The sequence below is a fragment of the Nicotiana tabacum genome, chromosome 4 (genome assembly GCF_000715075.1).
Source record: "Nicotiana tabacum cultivar K326 chromosome 4, ASM71507v2, whole genome shotgun sequence".
In the NCBI taxonomy this organism is placed as follows: Eukaryota; Viridiplantae; Streptophyta; class Magnoliopsida; order Solanales; family Solanaceae; genus Nicotiana; species Nicotiana tabacum.
Window position 1 is genome coordinate 48,181,311 of NC_134083.1, and position 19,140 is coordinate 48,200,450.

The following is a 19,140-nucleotide window of genomic DNA, read 5'->3' on the forward strand; positions in this document are numbered from 1 at the left end:
AAATAGTCAAATGACAATGATGAAAGAAGAAAGGGGACGGCAATTACAGTTTACATGCAATTTTTGTTTTATAAGGAGTTGTTTCACTTTTGAACTTTTATTTTGATCAAGTCATATTTTATATGAAAATTTTGCATTAACCTCTCCTTGCAGAAAAAATGAATATAGCGTTTGAAATACAAGGTTTTAAGTACATAATTTTTCTAATTTTAAAATTAACATACTTAGAAATACATAAAATTGTATTATAACTCTAATAATTAAAATATTTTAGAAAAAGTATTGTCATAAAAAATAATTTTACGCATAAAAAAATTTAAATACAACTCCATTGGCACAACACTCAAGATTTAAGATATAAAAGTAAAGGCAACATTATCTATATTATATTAAAAACAGGAAGTTTTTAACTTAAAAATTAAATTACAAAAATATCATTCTGATTAATCTAAGTTTCCTAATTAGTAACTATTTAAAATAATCTAAATACATTATATAAAAACGATTAAAAAACCAATTGTAACTCTGCAACGGTTAGCGAAACATCTTAAAAGTGTTATGAATTGTTGGATCACTTGTCTGCCTTTTATTTTGAATACACGGCTTCCGGTGCATGCTTTGAAATAAATAGTAACAATGACCAATGATATAACCTTGGGAACCTTTCCACCAAATTACGCATTATCAACAGATGACGGAGGATGGTGCTAACCGCTTAAACTCATTTTGACAAGGTGGGTTGCTCTGATGGTAAGCACCCTCCACTTCCAATCAAGAGGTTGTGAGTTCGAGTCACCCCAAGAGCAAGGTGGGGAGTTCTTGGAGGAAAGGATGCCGAGGGTCTATTGGAAACAGCCTCTCTATCCCAGGGTAGGGGTAAGGTCTGCGTACGCACTACCCTCTCCAGACCCCATCAGTGAATTATACCGATTGTTGTTGTTGTTCCCGTAAACTTTTGACAAAAGATGAGTGAATACTTTTTCCAAGTTAAGTGGGATGGGAATACTCGATCGATACGAGGAGGATGCATTCTTTTTAGCGGAGTCGACATCAAAGTGATAAATCAAAGAGAATGTGACAATAAAAACGGGTTCTACTTTCTTAATTTTACTTATTTTAATTTGTATATTTATTATCTTTTGTGATTTTTGTAAAATTTACTTTTATAAAAAACTTTGCACTTTTATTTTTTCGAAGGCATTTGATTTGTGTAGGGTTTCGACGGGCGTCTCTTGTGGGCACAAAGGAGACTGGTGGTGGAATGAAGTGGTCCAAGGTAAAGTGGAAGCAAAGAAGGCGGCGTACCTAAAGTTAGTGGGGAGCATAGGTGAGGAGGAGAGGCGAATGTGCATGGAGAGGTATAAGGCAGCTAGGAAGGAGGCTAAGCTGGCGGTCACAGAGGCTAAGACTGCGGCTTATGGTCGTATGTACGAGGAATTGGGGGAAAAGGGTGGGGAGAAGAAGTTATTTCGGCCGGCCAAGTTGAGAGAGAGGAAGGCTCGGGATTTAGACCAAGTGAGATGCATCAAGGACGAAGATGGTAGAGTATTGATGGAAGATACCCAGATTAAGAGGAGATGGCATACTTACTTTCATAAACTTCTTAATGAAGAAGGGGATCGGGATATTGTGCTAGGCGAATTGGATCATTCCGAGAGTCACCATGACTTTGGGTACTGCAGGCTTATCGAGGTTGAGGAGGTCGTAGGAGCTATGCGTAAGATGAGTAGGGGCAGAGCAACCGGGCTAGACAAGATTTCGGTGGAATTTTTGAAGTGTGTGGGGAGAACAAGTTTGAAGTGGTTGACTAAGTTATTTAATAGTATTATTTTTAAGGGAAAGAGGATGCCAGATGAGTGGAGGTGGAGTACGGTGATTCCATTGTATAAGAACAAAGGTGATATCCAGAGTTGTAATATTATATGGGTATCAAATTACTGAGTCATACCATAAAAGTGTGGGAGAGGGTGGTTGAAGCGAGGGTGAGGATGACAGTGTCTGTATCCGACAACCAGTTCGGGTTCATGCCGGGTCGTTCGACTACAGAAGCTATACACCTTGTTAGAAGGTTGGTGGAACTATACAGAGAGAGGAAGAAGGATCTGCACATGGTGTTTATTGACCTAGAGAAAGCGTATGACAAGGTTCCTAGAGAAATTCTCTGGAGATGCCTGGAGGCAAAATGTGTGTCGGTTCCCTATATTATGGCGATTAAGGACATGTATGATGGGGCTAAGACTCGGGTTAGGACAGTAGGAGGCGACTCTGAGCATTTTTCGGTTGTAATGGGGTTACACCAAGGTTCTGTGCTCAGTCCGTTCTTATTCGCCCTGGTGATGGATGCGTTAACACACCATATTCAAGGGGATGTGCCATGGTGCATGCTATTCGCCGATGACATAGCTTTGGTTGATGAGTCGTGAGCCAGTGTTAACGAGAGGCTGGAGGTTTGGAGACAGGCTCTTGAGTCTAAGGGTTTCAAGACGAGCAGAACGAAGACGGAATACCTGGAGTGTAAGTTCAGTGCTGAGCCAGGGGAAGTGGGCGTGGATGTGAGGCTTGATTCGCAGGTCATCCCGAGTAGAGGCAGCTTCAAGTACCTTGGTTCGGTTATCTAGGGGGAGGGGAGATCGACGAGGATATCACACACCGTATTGGGGTAGGATGGATGGAATGGAGGTTAGCATCTGGAGTTCTGTGTGATAAGAGAGTGCCACCGATACTCAAAGGTAAGTTGTATAAAGCGGTGGTTAGACCGGCCATGATGTATGGGGCTGAGTGTTGGCCCGTTAAGAACTCACATATCCAAAAGATGAAAGTAGCAGAAATGAGGATGTTGCGGTGGATGTGCGGGCACACTAGGATAGATAAGATTAGAAATGATGATATTCGGGAGAAGGTGCATGTGGCTCCCATTGATGACAAGATGCGGGAAGCGAGGCTTAGATGGTTCGGACATGTTCAGAGGAGAAGCCCAGATGCTCCGGTACGGAGGTGTGAGCAGCTGGTTGCGGAGGGCACGAGAAGAGGTAGAGGGCGACCTAAGAAGTATTGGGGAGCGGTGATCAGGCAGGATATGGCGAGGCTCCAGATTTCCGAGGACATGACACTTGATAGGAAGATGTGGAGGTCGAGTGTTAAGGTTGTAGGTTAGGAGGTAGTTGAGTCGTGCCTTACTTCGTACCATGGTGGGACTAGCCATGTAGGATTTTTGTCTAAGATAGCTAGTGGGAATGTTGTGGCTTACTATTTTGCTTTTTAGTGCATGTCCTATTTACTAGCTATCGCTTTTGCTTTGCATCTTTCTTCTAGATTTCATGGTGTTCTTATTTTTCTTATGACTGTTGTGGTGATACTAATATTTACTAATATTGTCTCCCTTTGCTTTGCATCTTTCTTCTAGATTTCATGGTGTTCCTATTTATCTTATGATTGTTGTTGTGATACTAATATTGTCTTCCTTTTTGTCCTTTTGTCTTTTTATTTTTTTGAGCCGAGGGTCTTTCGGAAACAGCCTCTCTACTCCTTCGGGGTAGGTAAGGTCTACGTACACACTACCCTCCCCACACTCCATTAGTGAGATTTTACTAGGTTGTTGTTGTTGTTGCATTTGATTTGTGTCCTTTCTCATTATTTGTTGTCGTTGTTTTTTTTTCTCTTAATGGTAGATGCCATTTGAGGGCCACAAAATCAATACTGCTTTGATGTACTCAATTAATCACTTTCTTCGTATTTGATGATTGAAAGAAATACAAATCCAACAAACGGAACTACAATGTAAACTTTATGAAAGTAAAGAATGGAAGTCGTTGTCACACCCCTTTTTTATCGACCTTAACCCTCTCTAAAAGAGATAACGTAGTTTTAAAGCTCAAAAGGGCTTTTCAACTTGAAAAGTGATAAGACTGTGTTTCAAAGGATTTTCCAGAGGGCAGCGAAGTTAGCCTGACTGCTACTTAGCTTCAGCCCTTAGACAATAAATAGCACAATCATGCTAAAGCGATGGCAATCACACGAAACAAACAAGAAAGTTATGAAAGAAAGAGACTCGGATTTGGGAGGCAAGTGCCAATTTTCTGTTGTATTATGCAATATTTGATGCTTACAAAGAATGAGTATAAAGCCTATTTATAGAAATTAAAATGGCTATACAAAGGGGGTGGTTGGCAGGGCTGGTAAGGCTGTCCAACAGCCTGGTGCATTCCAGCATGGAAAGCTGGAAAGGCAGACTTAGAGGGATTCTGCTGTCAACCATGGCCCAGAAGGTCAAAGATGCCTTCCCACTTTCGGTTGCTTGTCCCTTGGTCTACTGACTTTCTGCCAAAGGTGCCTTCTGATTGCATGTCATGATTTCTGTGTGGCCCCAAGTGTTTTCCCACTGATGGCAGTCAGAGATTTGGGCTCGGACAAGCCACGCCGTCGCTGGAATTGCAGAAAATTAACAGGTGTAACGGCGGGGTGGTGCATGCTCCCCCACTTGAAATGGCGATTACCCCGGCGCCGCACAACTGAAGATAATTGTGGACTTGTTCCCTGAACTGCCACAAATCTTCGTATTTCTCCCATGATGCCTTCTCTAGCGAAGTTCCTTTCCAGTGAACAAGGAACTGTGCGCTCGAATTGCCCCATCCATTTCCACGGACCAACTGATGGTCTATGATGGCTTTCACTTGCTTGTTTGTTGCTGGTGGAGTAGCAAAAATTTGGCTTCGGCTGGACTGCGCCCGATTCTTGTCTTCCATGTCTTCGAAATATGGTTTCAATTGGCTAGCATGAAAGACATGATAGATTTTCAGATGACGCGGTATGTCCAGTCGGTAAGATATTATACCCACTTTGGCAACAATTTCGAATGGGCCCTTAAATCGGCGAATCAGACTATGATGTACACCTTACAGTGATTTGATCTGCCGTGGATTCAATTACACCATGACCTTGTCTCCAATCCTATAGTTGACTGGACGACGCTTCCGGTCCGCAAATTTTTTCATTTTACGGGTAGCCTTGTCAAGATATGACCTGGCTAGATCGGCTTGTTCCTCCCAAAACTTGGCCATGTGATAAGCCCCCGGATTTTTCAATCCGACGTTGGCAGGCAATAATTGAGGAGTGTTGGGCTGTTGCCCAGTTGCAAGCTCAAAGGGACTCTTCCCGGTCACCTCGTTGCGTTGCAAATTATAAGAGAATTGGGCTATATCCAGTAGCTTAGCCCAGTCTCTTTGATTAGCGCTGACATAATGCCTCAGATAGAATTTGAGTAACGCATTAATCCTTTCCGTTTGTCCATCTGTTTGCGAATGGAAACTTGTTGAGAAGTGCAGTTGAGTTCCCAACAAGCTGAATAATTCTTTCCAGAATGCGCCGGTGAATCGAGGGTCTCGATCGCTTATGATGTGCTTAGGCACGCCCCAATATTTTATGATGTCCCTCTAGAATATACGTGCTGCCTCTTTAGCTTTGCAACCGGCAATGGTGGCCGAAAAGGTTGCATACTTGGTGAATCTATCGACAACCACCATAATGGTGCCGAATCCTTCTGAATTTGGCAAACACGGAATGAAGTCCATGGTGATACTATCCCATGGCTTCTCCACAACTGGCAGCAGCTCAAGTAAACCCCCAGGAAGTTTAGATTCTACCTTGTCTTATTGACAAACTAGACAAGTGCGCACGTATACCTCGATGTCGTCCCGCATCCGAAGCCAGTAATAAGAAGACTCAATTAGGGCCAATGTGCGTTTTTGCCCTGGATGACCTGCCCAGGCAGAGTCATGACCTTCTTTCAGCAGAGTACGCCTGAGATTTGCCCATTTGGGCACGTATACTCTTTTGCCAGTGGTGTACAAGAGACCATCTTCTTCCCAAAATCTCTGAGTTTTTCCTTGACTGGTCAAGGCCAGTCAAGGCAAAACTCAAAGATTTTGGGAAGAATATGGTCTCTTATACACCACTGGCAAAAGAGTATACGTGCCCAAATGGGCAAATCTCAGGCGTACTCTGCTGAAAGTAGGTCATGACTCTGCCTGGGCAGGTCATCCAGGGCAAAAACGCACATCGACCCTGATTGAGTCTTCTTATTATTGGCCTCAGATGCGGGAAGACATCGAGGTATACGTATGCACTTGTCTAGTTTGTCAACAAGACAAGGTGGAATCTAAGCTTCCTGGGGGTTTACTTGAGCTGCTGCCAGTTGCGGCGAAGCCATGGGACAACATAACCATGGACTTCATTATGTGTTTGCCAAATTCAGAAGGATTCGGCACCATTATGGTGGTTGTCGATAGATTCACCAAGTTAGCAACATTTTCGGCCACCATTGCCGGTTGCAAAGCTAAAGAGGCAGCACGTATATTCTAGAGGGACATCATAAAATATTGGGGCGTGCCTAAGCACATCATAAGCGATCGAGACCCTCGATTCACCGGCACATTCTGGAAAGAATTATTCAGCTTGTTGGGAACTCAACTGCACTTCTCAACAAGTTTCCATCCGCAAACAGATGGACAAACGGAAAGGATTAATGCGTTACTCAAATTCTATCTGAGGCATTATGTCAGTGCCAATCAAAGAGACTGGGCTAAGCTACTGGATATAGCCCAATTCTCTTATAATTTGCAACGCAACGAGGCGACCGGGAAGAGTCCCTTTGAGCTTGCAACTGGGCAACAGCCCAACACTCCTCAATCATTGCCTGCCAACGTCGGATTGAAAAATCCGGGGGCTTATCACATGGACATATTTTGGGAGGAACAAGCCGATCTAGCCAGGTCATATCTTGACAAGGCTGCCCGCAAAATGAAGAAATTTGCGGACCGGAAGCGTTGTCCAGTCAACTATAGGATTGGAGACAAAGTCATGATGAAATTGAATCCACGACAGTTCAAATCATTGCGAGGCGTACATCATAGTCTGATTCGCCGATATGAGGGCCCATTCGAAATTATTGCCAAAGTGGGTTTAATATCTTACCGACTGGACATGCCGCGTTATCTGAAAATCTATCTTGTCTTCCATGCTAGTCAATTGAAACCATATTTCGAAGACATGGAAGACAAGAATCGGGCGCAGTCCAGCCGAATCCAAACTTTTTCTACTCCACCAGCAACAGACAAGTAAGTGGAAGCCATCATAGACCATCAGTTGGTCCGTGAAAAAGGATGGGGCAATTCGAGCGCACAGTTCCTTGTTCACTGGAAAGGAACTTCGCCAGAAGAGGCATCATGGGAGAAGTACGAAGATTTTTGGCAGTTCAGGGAACAAGTCCACAATTATCTTCAGTTGTGCGGCGCCAGGGTCATCGCCATTTCAATTAGGGGAGCGTGCACCGCCCCGCCGTCACGCCTATTAATTTTTCACAATTTCAATGACGGTGTGGCTTGTCCGAGCCCAAATCTCGGACTACCATTAGTGGAAAAATACTTGGAGCCACACAGAAATCATGAGATGCCATCAGAAGGTACCTTTGGCAGAAAGTCAGTAGACCAAGGGACAAGCAGCCAAAAGTGGGAAGGCATCTTTGACCTTCTGGGCCATGGTTGACAGTAGAATCCCTCTAAGTGTGCCTTTCCAGCTTTCCATGTTGGAATGCACCAGGCAGCTTTCCATGCTGGAATGCACCAGGCTGCTGGACTGCCTTACCAGCCCTGCCAACCACCCCCTTTGTATAGCCATTTTAATTTTTATAAATAAGCTTTATACTCATTCTTTGTAAGTATCAGCTATTGCATAATACAACAGAAAATTGGCACTTGCCTCACAAATCCGAGTCTCTTTCTTTCATAGCTTTCTTGCTTGTTTCGTGTGATTGTCATCGCTTTAGCACGATTGTGCCATTTATTATCTAAGGGCTGAGGCTAAGTAGCAGTCAGGCTAACTTCGCTGCCCTCGCCCAACCCTCAGAAAAACGGTTCCGCGAGTCACCTGATATTTGGTTTCGGTGTGCCAGGTCACCATTTTTTAAAAATGATTTTTTTCTTTAAAACACATTTAGACTCTAAAACAAAAGTCAGCTTGGTAGTTTCCACCACCTGTCCAGGGTTGATCCCTGGGATTTGACGGCGGACTTAAAAAGTCACCTACAGACGCTTTACGCCCAATCACTCCGGATAATGCTTGCATCCTCTTTATTACCGCGGCTGTTGGCAGAGAGTTAGCCGATGCTTATTTTCGAGATACCGTCATTGCTTCTTCTCCGGGAAAAAAAGTTCACGACTCGTGGGCCTTCCTCCACGCGGCATTGCTCAGTCAGGCTTTCGCCCATTGCAGAATATGTACCAGTAATTCTAAGTAAGGAGGTTCATTTGACTAAGGGAGAAGGTGTTAGGCATTTTCTGAGTCCCGTAACTAGTACAGTTGCATACTTGATCAAGTTGGCTTTATAGAATACTAAAAATGAGACAAAAACACACTAAAGAAAAATAAACACACAAGAAACTCGAGGTCATCCCCACCTAAATAAAAGAAAATAAAATAATGGGAAAATACCAAATGTCTATACTATGCTCACTCCACGATGTCCGTCACAGGCTCCAATTACATTCACTACGGGGCATTCCCTGGATTAAAATATTTACAAGCTCCTCGAGGCATTTCCCGACCAAAATACTAAAAAATCATGGGACAACCTCTAGGCTCTAACCTCAAACGAAATGAAAAGTCCTAAAATTTGACTACTCAAATGTGGTAGAGCTAAACATGCTCTTAGCGAATAGGTAATAAAATAAAGGTAATAAAATACTCAAGATTTAATTTCTTTTAAAATCGTACTTCTTTCTCATTTTTCAACCCACACCCCTCCGCTAAACTCATCTAATAAACATGCTTAAATAAAAGTGATATCTACGACATACATATAAGCTACCTAATACACAAAACTAAGAAACGCACTATTACGGGACTAGCAAATAAAATAACAAAATAAGATAGGATGACGAAAGGTGGATTGCAAGCATGATGAAAGGTATATCTAAACCCCAACTATATCTTCCTAATGCCATTTTTTTAATTCTGAAAATTCAAACGAAGCTTGTAACCCATTACCAGAATATTGGTTTTTGATTCACTTTTTTTTAGTGCAATACACAATTAGCTCACCACTCAATAGCATATACATCTCTTGCAATTCCATACAAACCAAGCTCACATGACTCTGTGTAAGCACATGTTAGCACAGATTTGCAAAACATGGATTCAAAATTTACCATTGGAGATTAAATCAAAGATTAAACTCAAACATATGTCAACCGACAAAGCAAATTATTCACAGAATAACAATTGAGGCATATTATGCAAACAAACACAAATTACTCGCATGATAAAAATCTGAGATTAAATTAAGCACAGAGGAAGGAGCGGACCTCAAAATAGCTGGAAATTGATTGTTTCACTGCTTTGAACTCAAAAATGTTACGAACCGCGGACGGAAACTCGAATCTGCACCGAAAAGCTCGAAACCAAAACGACCTCAATCAAACTCCATCGTTTTGAAATGGAAATCCAAGAGAAGAAACCGAAAATATTTTTGTATTTTTTGATTTTCGAAATGGAAACAAAACTCGAACAAGAATCTAAACTCAAACTTTTTTTTTTTTTGTATTTTCGTTTTTCTGGAATTCAAATTAAACGTAGAAAAATTTGATAATTGAATAGAACCCTCCAACTTTTCTTTCTCTTCTTTCTCTCCGAAAATTCCCCCCTTTTATGCAAAAAATTTCCTTTTTTTCTATTTTTTATATTGTCCCCACTCTCTCTCTCTTTCTTCCCAAAAATCCTCTCCTCCCCTCAAAGGGTTGTCCCCCCTCAATTCCACTTGAATTTTTCCTTTTCTTGCTTCTGCTTTTGTTTCTTCCGTTCTTCTCTTCTTTGCTTCTTTTCCTTTTTGTTCTTCTCGTTTCTTTCTTTTGTTTTTCTTTGTTTTTTGTTTTTTTAAGATAAACCAAAAATACTAATCATCTAAAATAATAGAAAACAACTAAAAATGAAAACAAAATAGCCAAATTTAAAAAATAATCTAAATGCTACTCAACACTTATTGAAGACCTACAACTTTAAAACTAAACTAAGTAAATATATATTTTTGAAATTTAATTTTCTTCTTATCTTTTTGCAAAATAAAATGTCAAGAATATTTTTGTATATATATTTTTTCAAAGGTAAAACTAACTAAACAAAATATCAACTAGCTAAAATAAAGGAAAATATTTTTATAATTTTCATTTTTAAAATAAAATAAGCAAAAGAGTCAAAACTAGTAAAAATAGCAAATTAGACCTAAAAGAAATATCTAAGCACTAAAATGTATAAAATTTCAGGGAGGTAAAAAATTACATGTCTACAGTTGCCCATCTTTGACTGAAAATACGAAGATTTTCAGACAAAGAACGACGCGATAAGATTTTTGACCCGAACCTTATTTAGAATAGAATATACTAAAAGAGAGGAGAATGTGACCGAGTCCTGTTATGGATAACCTACATATATCAGGATATAAAGGAATCAGGTCACGTGTAGTTCAGAAGTAGAAAAAATGGAGAAGGATACCGAGGTGGAGAGTCGAGTGAAGTGCCGTCGAGGTTCCGGTTCGCAGTTCCTGCCATTACATCAAAAATGAAAAATCAAATAAAAATAAAAATTACAAGAAAAACTACAAAATCTTATCTATTGTTCTGTCATGAATCTTCTACAGTCTTGTTGTGTAGCTCGAACTGTTAACTCGCATTCTTGAAGCGAGCTTCTGCTACTTCTAAACTGAATTGACCTTATTCTTCAAGCGGGCTCCTCTTATTGACTTGAAACTTGAAATAACTCTGAAATAAATTTCCTCATTCTCCAGGTGGGCGCCTGCTACTAACTTGAAACTTGAAATAACTCTGAAATGAATACCCTCGTTCTCTAGGTGGGCGCCTATTACTGACTTGAACTTGAAATAAAATCCCTCATTCTCCAGGTGGGCGCTTGCTACTGACTTGAACTTGAAATGAATTCCCTTATTCTCCAGGTGGGTGCCTTCTACTGACTTGAAACTTGAAATAACTCTGAAATGAATTACCTCGTTCTCCAGGTGAGCGCCTGCTACTAATGTCAAAACTTGAAATAAACTCTGAAATGAATTCCCTCGTTCTCCGAGTGGGCGCCTGCTACTTACTTGAAACTTAAAATGAATTCCCTCATTCTTCAGGTGGGCGCCTGCTACTGACTTGAAATTTGAAATAACTCTGAAATAACTAATGTCGAAACTTGAAATAAACTCATAAATAAATTCCCTCGTTCTCTAGGTGGGCGCCTGCTACTGACTTGAAATAAACTCTAAAATGAATTCCCTCATTCTCCAGGTGAGCGCCTGCTACTGACTTGAAACATGAAATAAATTCCCTCATTCTCTAGGTGGGTGCCTGCAATCATAACAAAACAGACAAAACAAAGAAATTTTTCTGCCTTAGTTTGTATCAGGAACATTTGTGAGTGTTAGTTGAATCTCATTTTCTAGGAGGGTCCTGAAAATTTAAAATTAAGTCTCATTATCCAGGAGGGTCCTGAAAACTTTAAAACTACATCTCATTATCTAGGAGGGTCCTGAAAACTTAAAACTAAATCCCATTATCCAAGAGGATCCTGAAAACTTAAAATCAAATCCCATTATCCAGGAGGGTCCTGAAAACATAAAACTAAATTCCATTATATAGGAGGGTCCTGAAAACTCAAAACTAAATCCCATTATCCAGGAGGGTCGTGAAAACTTAAAACTAAATTCCATTATCCAGGAGGGTCCTGAAAACATAAAACTAAATCCCATTATCCAGGAGGGTCCTGAAAAATAAAAATTAAATTCCATTATCCAGGAGGGTCGTGAAAACTTAAAACTAAATCCCATTATCCAGGAGGATCCTGAAAACATAATTAAATCCCATTATCCATAAGGGTCCTGAAGATTTAAAATCAAATCCCATTATCCAGGAGGGTCCTGAAAATATAATTAAATCCCATTATCCAGGAGAGTTTTGAAGACTTAAAATCAAATTCCATTATCCAGGAGGGTCTTGAAGACTAAAAACTAAATCCCATTATTCAGGAGGGTCCTGAAAATTAAAAACTAAATCTCATTATCCAGGAGGGTCCTGAAAATTTAAAAATAAATCCCATTATCCAGGAGGGTCTTGAAGACTTAATTAAATCCTATTATCCAGGAGAGTCCTGAAAATTAAAATCAAATCCCATTATCTAGGAGGGTTCTGAAAATCTAAAATTAAATCTCATTATTCAGAAGGGTCCTAAAAATCTAAAACTAAATCCCATTATCCAGGAGGGCCTTGAAAATATTAAACTAAATCCCATTACCCAGGAGGGTCCTAAAAGCTTAAAACTAAATTCCATTATCCAGGAGGGTCCTGAAAACTTAAAATTAAATCCCATTATCTAGGAGGGTCCTGAAAACTTAAAACTAAATCCCATTATCCAGGAGGGTCCTGAAAACTTAAAACTAAATCCCATTATCCAGGAGGGTCCTGAAAGCTTAAAACTAGATCCCATTATCCAGGAGGATCCTGAAAACCTAAACTGAACTTACCTGAAATATGCTTTCCTCATGGAGGATCCCTGCAGAGCAAACAAATTTCTTGCCCCTGTTTCAAACAAAGAAAATCTTGTTAGTTTGAAAAGATGGTGGCTAGTTTGTGGCATCGTTGCTGAAGGTGTTCACTTCTGCCACTGTCATGCTTTATTTGATTGGCTGCTTCGAGCTGACAATGACTTGTCTAACTTTTGACCACACCTTAACTATAGAAACCTTTGAGTGATTTGATCTCTTACCACTCATTTGTTGCATTGCACTTTGAATTTGACAACTATCAAACTTTATGTTTTCTAAAATTCAAGAATCACTTGATCACCTGAACTCAAATTATTGCCACATTACACCTTCTGAATCATGTCACTTGTGATGTGCTTGGCCAAACTTTACCTTGTGCAATCAAAAAGCTGGTAGTAGACTTTGAAGTCCTTTCTTGTTTGTTTTAACAAAAACTAATTTGAAAGAGACTCAAAGAAATAGACTCAAAAGAACAAAGTGAAGTGATTTTTGGCAAAAGGAACAAAAGGAAAGGTTTGAACAAATATGACTATTTGGAGAAGAGGAAAAAAACTTATCTGAGTGAAGTAGCTGGCTCCAATGATCATGACATGTATTTTTGATTGGACAACCTCATCCTCCAAACCAATCACACCTTCAGTTTACGACATTCCTTTACACTTCGAAACCGGGCTTCAATGACTCAATTTTTATGTAAAACCTATAATTCTCACTCAACTTGTAGTGCCCCGAAGTATTTTTACCAACAAGTCTCTCTCATATGTTTATCTCTCAACTCACCATTGCCTTGCGGTGCCCCATGAGGATTTTCACCAATAAGACTCTCTAGTTTGTTTATTTCTCAGCTCACCATCGCCTTGCGGTGCCCATGAGAGTTTTCACCAATAAGGCTCTCTCATTTTATTCATTTTTGTTCCCCTGAACAAAGTGTTACCCATGATGTAATAAAATCATACCTCCATCTCACTTTACTTGGAATCCTTAAAGATTGACCGGAAAGTCTTTCTTTGGACCGTAATATAGGCTTTGGACAGGGTTAGAAAGAAAGAATGGCATTAAAGCTCAAAATAATTTAAGATGAAAAGGTTTAGAATTATAACTTTTGGAATCAAATCTTTTGCCAAAACTAAAACTTCTGCCCTAGTTTCTTTGAGTTTGGGAAATTTTAGATTTTATTTTGATGGGACCGAACCTAGAGTAAGGCTGCCTACGTATCCTTAAAAGGAATCAGGTGAAACATAGTTCCAACCACGATTCGTTTTGTTTTGTTCTTTTTTTTCCTTTTTTTCCCTTTTTTTCTTTTCTATTTTCTAACTCTACTTCTTATTCCAAAAGAGGGATATGAAAGAAAATGCATCAAAGGCTCAAAAAGGGGGCAGCAAAGGATAAAAGTGTTTGGATAGGAGAATAAAATGCCTTCGTCATACAAAACTTTGGAAATGCCAAGTGCAAGACATATAATTAAAGATAGTCAAAGAAGTCATACATAGTATCTCTTGACGACATCAACATTAATGGCCATATCCGCAACTTTGCCCTCTATATCTGTCAAGTATTAAGCACCATTGGGCAACACTCTTGCCACAATGGATGGCCCTTGCCAGTTGAAGGCGAACTTGGCCTTAGCTTCAGTTTGATGTGGACGGGTGCGCTTCAAGACTAGTTGACCCGGTTCAACTTCCTGCGACGCACCTTCTTGTTGTACGCTCTAGCCATTTTCTCTTGATAAAGTTGACCATGACATTTTGCTTCCAATCATTTCTCACCCACTCATCATCATCAATTTCAACTTCTACAACAATTCGGAGGGATGAGATCTCAACCTCTATTTTCTCAAATGCCGTCTCTTCATCACATTCAACTTCTTGGATCATTATTTCAAGGTTAGACCGGCTTTTAAGATATGGCTGAAAATTCTTCATGCATGTCATGTCATTAGAACCAACGTAAAAAAAACTGTACAAGAGAGAAAAAATGAAAATAAAACACACATTAGGAATAACGGAAATGGAACACTGCATTTCCTTGAAAACAAAAGGATAGAAGGATTTGAACATCAAAACAAGAAAAAAAATAAAGTATGGGTTACAACCATGGCGACAACAGAAAAGAAAAACAAAGAAAACTACCAAAACTCCTTCCGGGTGGGGAGATGAGTAGCTTCCCAATTGCTAAGCTTCGCATTCGGTCTGACATGCTGCACATCTGTGTTGCTAGAACCTTCCTGTCACGACCCAAAATTCCCACCGTCGGGACCGTGATGGTGCCTAACATTTTACTTGCTAGGCAAGCCAACATTAGAGAATCATTAAACCAATCCTTATTCTATTCAGTAAATAACAACAATTAGCTAAGATGAAATATAGTGAGTGCGGAATAATATAAAAATTTTATTAACTACTACCACCCGGATCTGGAGTCTTCACGAGCATTCTAGAATTCACTACAAGTAATAGTCTGAAAGAAATACAACTGTTTGAATGAAAGAAATAGTAAGACAGAAAAGATAGACAGGCACTTCAAGGTATGTGAACACCGACAGATCTACCTTTAGTCTCCGGATAGCAGTCCAACAACTAAAATCTCGATCAACCCGAGCCAGTATCAAAATCTGCACAGAAAATGCAGAGTGCAGTATCAGTATAACCGACCCCATGTACTGGTAAGTGTCGAGCCTAACCTCGACGAAGTAGTGACAAGGCTAAGGCAATGCACCTACAAATCACCCTGTATGATTTAATAGTGTATATACAAATAACAGTAATGAAGAGCTAAACATGAAATATCGGGAAGGGGAAACATGCTGAGGGTTATACGAGGTAAAGAGCTACGGCAAAATGATAACTCGAACAACCAATATACGATGAATCAACAGGAACAGTGAATACAGTAAAGAAAAAATGCACGGCATCACCCTTCGTGCTTTTACTCTCAACCTCACCATAAAATCAATAGAAACGACACGACATCACCCTTCGTACATTAACTCTCATATCATGGCACGACATTACCCTTCGTGCATTAACACTCACAATATGGCACGACATCACCCTTCGTGCATTAACACTCACAATATGGTACGGCATCACCCTTCGTGCTTTCACACTCACAATATGGCACGACATCACCCTTCGTGCATTAACACTCTCCCTTACCATAATACAATGAACAATTAACAACATGGAGATAGAATAACAAGTACAAGCTTTACTTCAATATTTGGTTCCACAATATCAATCTCAACTTCGAAATAATTACTCAATTATCACCATAATATCTGTAAGCATGATAAGAAAGATTAATTTAACGACATTAGTCTAAACACGTAGCAATTAGGAATGGAAAAAACACAATATAAGAAAAATGGGAGAAACAGGGAAACACAGGTAAAATTGGCTATTTGGTGGTGCATAAGTACTCTTCACCTCACATATATGCCGCTCACATGAATTTCACATAGCAAATAGTCTGAGGTTCCTAATTTCCTCAAGTCAGGGTTAACCACGATACTTACCTCGCTCCGAACGCCACTTAATACTCAATCATATCTTTTCATCTAGAATCCACCTCCAAAACACTCGTATCTATTCAAAAATGTCTCAATAATATCAACTATTGCTAAAGGAATCAATTATATTGCATAAATTTAGATTTCCCAAATTTTCCTCCAAAAAGTCAAAAATCGACTCCGGGCCCGCTTGGTCAAAACCCGAGGTTCGGACCAAAATCAGTTTACCCATTCACCCCTAGCCCGTATATATAATTGGTTTTGGAATCTGACCTCAATTTGAGGTCTAAATCCCCAAATTTCAAAATACCTAGTTTCTACACTAAACCCTCAATTCTACCATAAAACTCTAGATTTTAGGTTGATAATTCATGAAATGTAATGGGTAATTGAAATAAAATGGTTTAGAATTACTTACCAACACTTTGAGAAAGAAAATATCTCTTGAAAATCGCCTCTAGCCCGCTTGGTTCTTGAAAATGTGAAATAATGGCTAACTCCCATTTTTGATTCTGTTTTAAGTGCTGGGCAATAGTTTTCATCGCGATCGTGTGAACTCTATCGCGTTCACGAAGAGCAACCACCTAAGGACTTACGTGATCGCGGGAGGATTTACGCGTTCGTGAAGGTTTAGCCCGCCTTACCTTCGCGTTCGCGAGACAGGGCTCGCATTCACATAGAGTTTCCCAGGTCCCCTGCCCACCCTAGCTAAAGCTATGCGTTCGCGTTCGACGGGTCCCGTTCGTGTAGAGAAACTTCCCCCAATGCTCCGCGTTCGCGACCATGGTCTCACAGTCGCGTAGAGTAAAATCCTCCCCGATCCCAGGTTCCCCTTCGCAATCGCGAAGCACAATATATTAGATACCACATACAGTATAGACACACCAGATTTTATAAGTCTAAAACATCCTGTAGCCTATCCGAAACTCACCCGAGCCCTCGGGGCTCCAAACCAAACATGCACACAAGTCTAAAAATATCATACGGACAAGCCCTTTGACATGTATTCCGCTTCCAACTCTTTCTCATGCTTAGCTCTTATAGCTAACTCATACTGGTTAACAAACATCTTAAGAGTGCTTTGACGGGTAATATATCCATCAAAGAATGCATACATCCCCTCACTTCTTTGCGTAGATAGCATACCAGCCCCAAAATACACATCAAGGTACACAGGAACCCATTTTTCCTTCTCGGAGTAAAGCTTGTTGAACCAATTCCTTGTATGCAAATTATACATTGCAATATATTTTGTCCATTTTCTCTCAAAAACTTCAACAATAATGCTATCAAGGACCATAGATTTAAATTCTCCACGTGCAATTTTAGAAGGATGAACACCACTTAAGTAAAGAGGCAACTTTGAAAATATATGCCTAATACGATACCTATGTATTGTATTTGGCATCACTTCAGCAATGGCTAGCTTAATACTTTGACACTGATCAGTTATGATCGCATCTGGATGAACATTTCCCATGGCCTCAAGCCAAGTTCTAAAAACCAATTTATAACTATCGATATCTTCATGAGACATGAGAGCATATCCCAGTAAGATGGACTGTCTATGGTGATTGATGCCAATAAATGTAGCACATGGCATATTATATCGATTCACAAGGTACGTCATATCAAAGAATATCGCATCATGGAATTGCTCATATGCTGCCTTACAATGTGAATGCACCCATACCACATTTCACAGCCTACCAATATTATCAACGTCTATTGAATAGAAAAACTCCCTATCCTTTACCTGTATTTTACGGAAAAAGTTGAGCAGCGACTGTGCGTCCCCTTTTTGCATTTCAAAATTCCTACTCTTTAAAATAAAATTTCTATAATCCTTTGGAGTGCAACCCAAATTTTGCGGTCCACCACGTTGAACCTCAGCAAGTCTAATATTCTTGGAGGGTCTAATGCCAGATCGATCGTGAGCTACAAGATCCCTCTTCAAAGAATCACAAACGGACCTATGTCCAGCCATCAGGCGCGATATGGAAGGGAGTAAATCATGGTTGTGATCGTGAACGACCTTAGAGACACGCCAACAACTAGAATCATCCAAAACAGCAGCGACCCTAGCATTACAATTGTTACTCTTGGTAGTAAACTTTGTTTTGCGAATACTAGCCCTATCACAATAGTAAGTTACATATTTGGCAGTGTCACCACCCTTCTTGTTGGAATTTCTTTTGACGACGGGGAATTCTTTCAATCGTGCATGTTCTTTGTAGAATGCAAACAAAGAATCTTTATCACTAAATCGCATTCCAAAGATTGGACCTACAAACACATCCTCTTTAGTGAATTCATTCCCCATTTCCCGATCAACATCACATAACTCTAACGCATTCCCTAAAACCTGCTCCTCCTCATTGTCAGCTTCTCCGTAATATTCTCCATCGGGTTCTTCATCATCATCATCATCTAAGTGCACAACATTGTTGAAACTGCCGTGAAAATCAACATCGGCCCATTCGTATTTATTCAACGAACTGTCGTCCGATGTCATCCCTAAAGATCTATACAACTCGTCCATAACCCTATCAAACCTAGTTTGTTGGTTCATATTCACGGTTGTTGTATTTGTGTTATGTTCATTTGGATTCATATTTTCTTGCACCACCGAATTTCTCTTGGTTTGAATCCATTTTTAGATAAGCAGAAAGTGTCCACTTGACTTGGTTTGATATGAAGGAAGTATACTAAATCGTATACCGTATTTGTTTTTAAGAAAGGAAGAAAATACAATAATTTGTATACGCACTAAATCGTATAATTTGTATAAACATAAAATACACATAAATACAATGGAAATACAAATATAATACACAAGACTCTTCAGCTCCCAACATTTAATTTTCGCATACTTCAAGGCTTGGGATTTAATTTTGTGTGTTGGAGGGAAAAATGTAGGCTAATTAGTTAGGGGGTCTTTGATTTTCAGGAGTGTGGCCAAAGTTGGGTCACACTAGTTGGGCCGTTTAGCATCACCCTTAGAAGAATTGTCATCATTGGAACATCACCTTGTTGCATTGGTTTTATC

General features: G+C 39.9%; 1 protein-coding gene across 1 annotated transcript; it reads right to left on the reverse strand.

The window, feature by feature from the left end:
* Positions 1-7,552: 7,552 nt before the first annotated feature.
* On the reverse strand, positions 7,553-18,663 carry LOC142179901 (protein FAR-RED IMPAIRED RESPONSE 1-like). Its single transcript, XM_075250792.1, has 5 exons — positions 17,848-18,663; positions 17,081-17,760; positions 14,276-14,539; positions 12,563-12,617; positions 7,553-7,657 (listed from the first exon to the last, which is right to left on the reverse strand). The coding sequence occupies exons 1-5, from the start codon at positions 18,661-18,663 to the stop codon at positions 7,553-7,555; spliced, it is 1,920 nt and encodes a 639-aa protein (XP_075106893.1).
* Between the last annotated feature and the right edge of the window lie 477 nt (positions 18,664-19,140).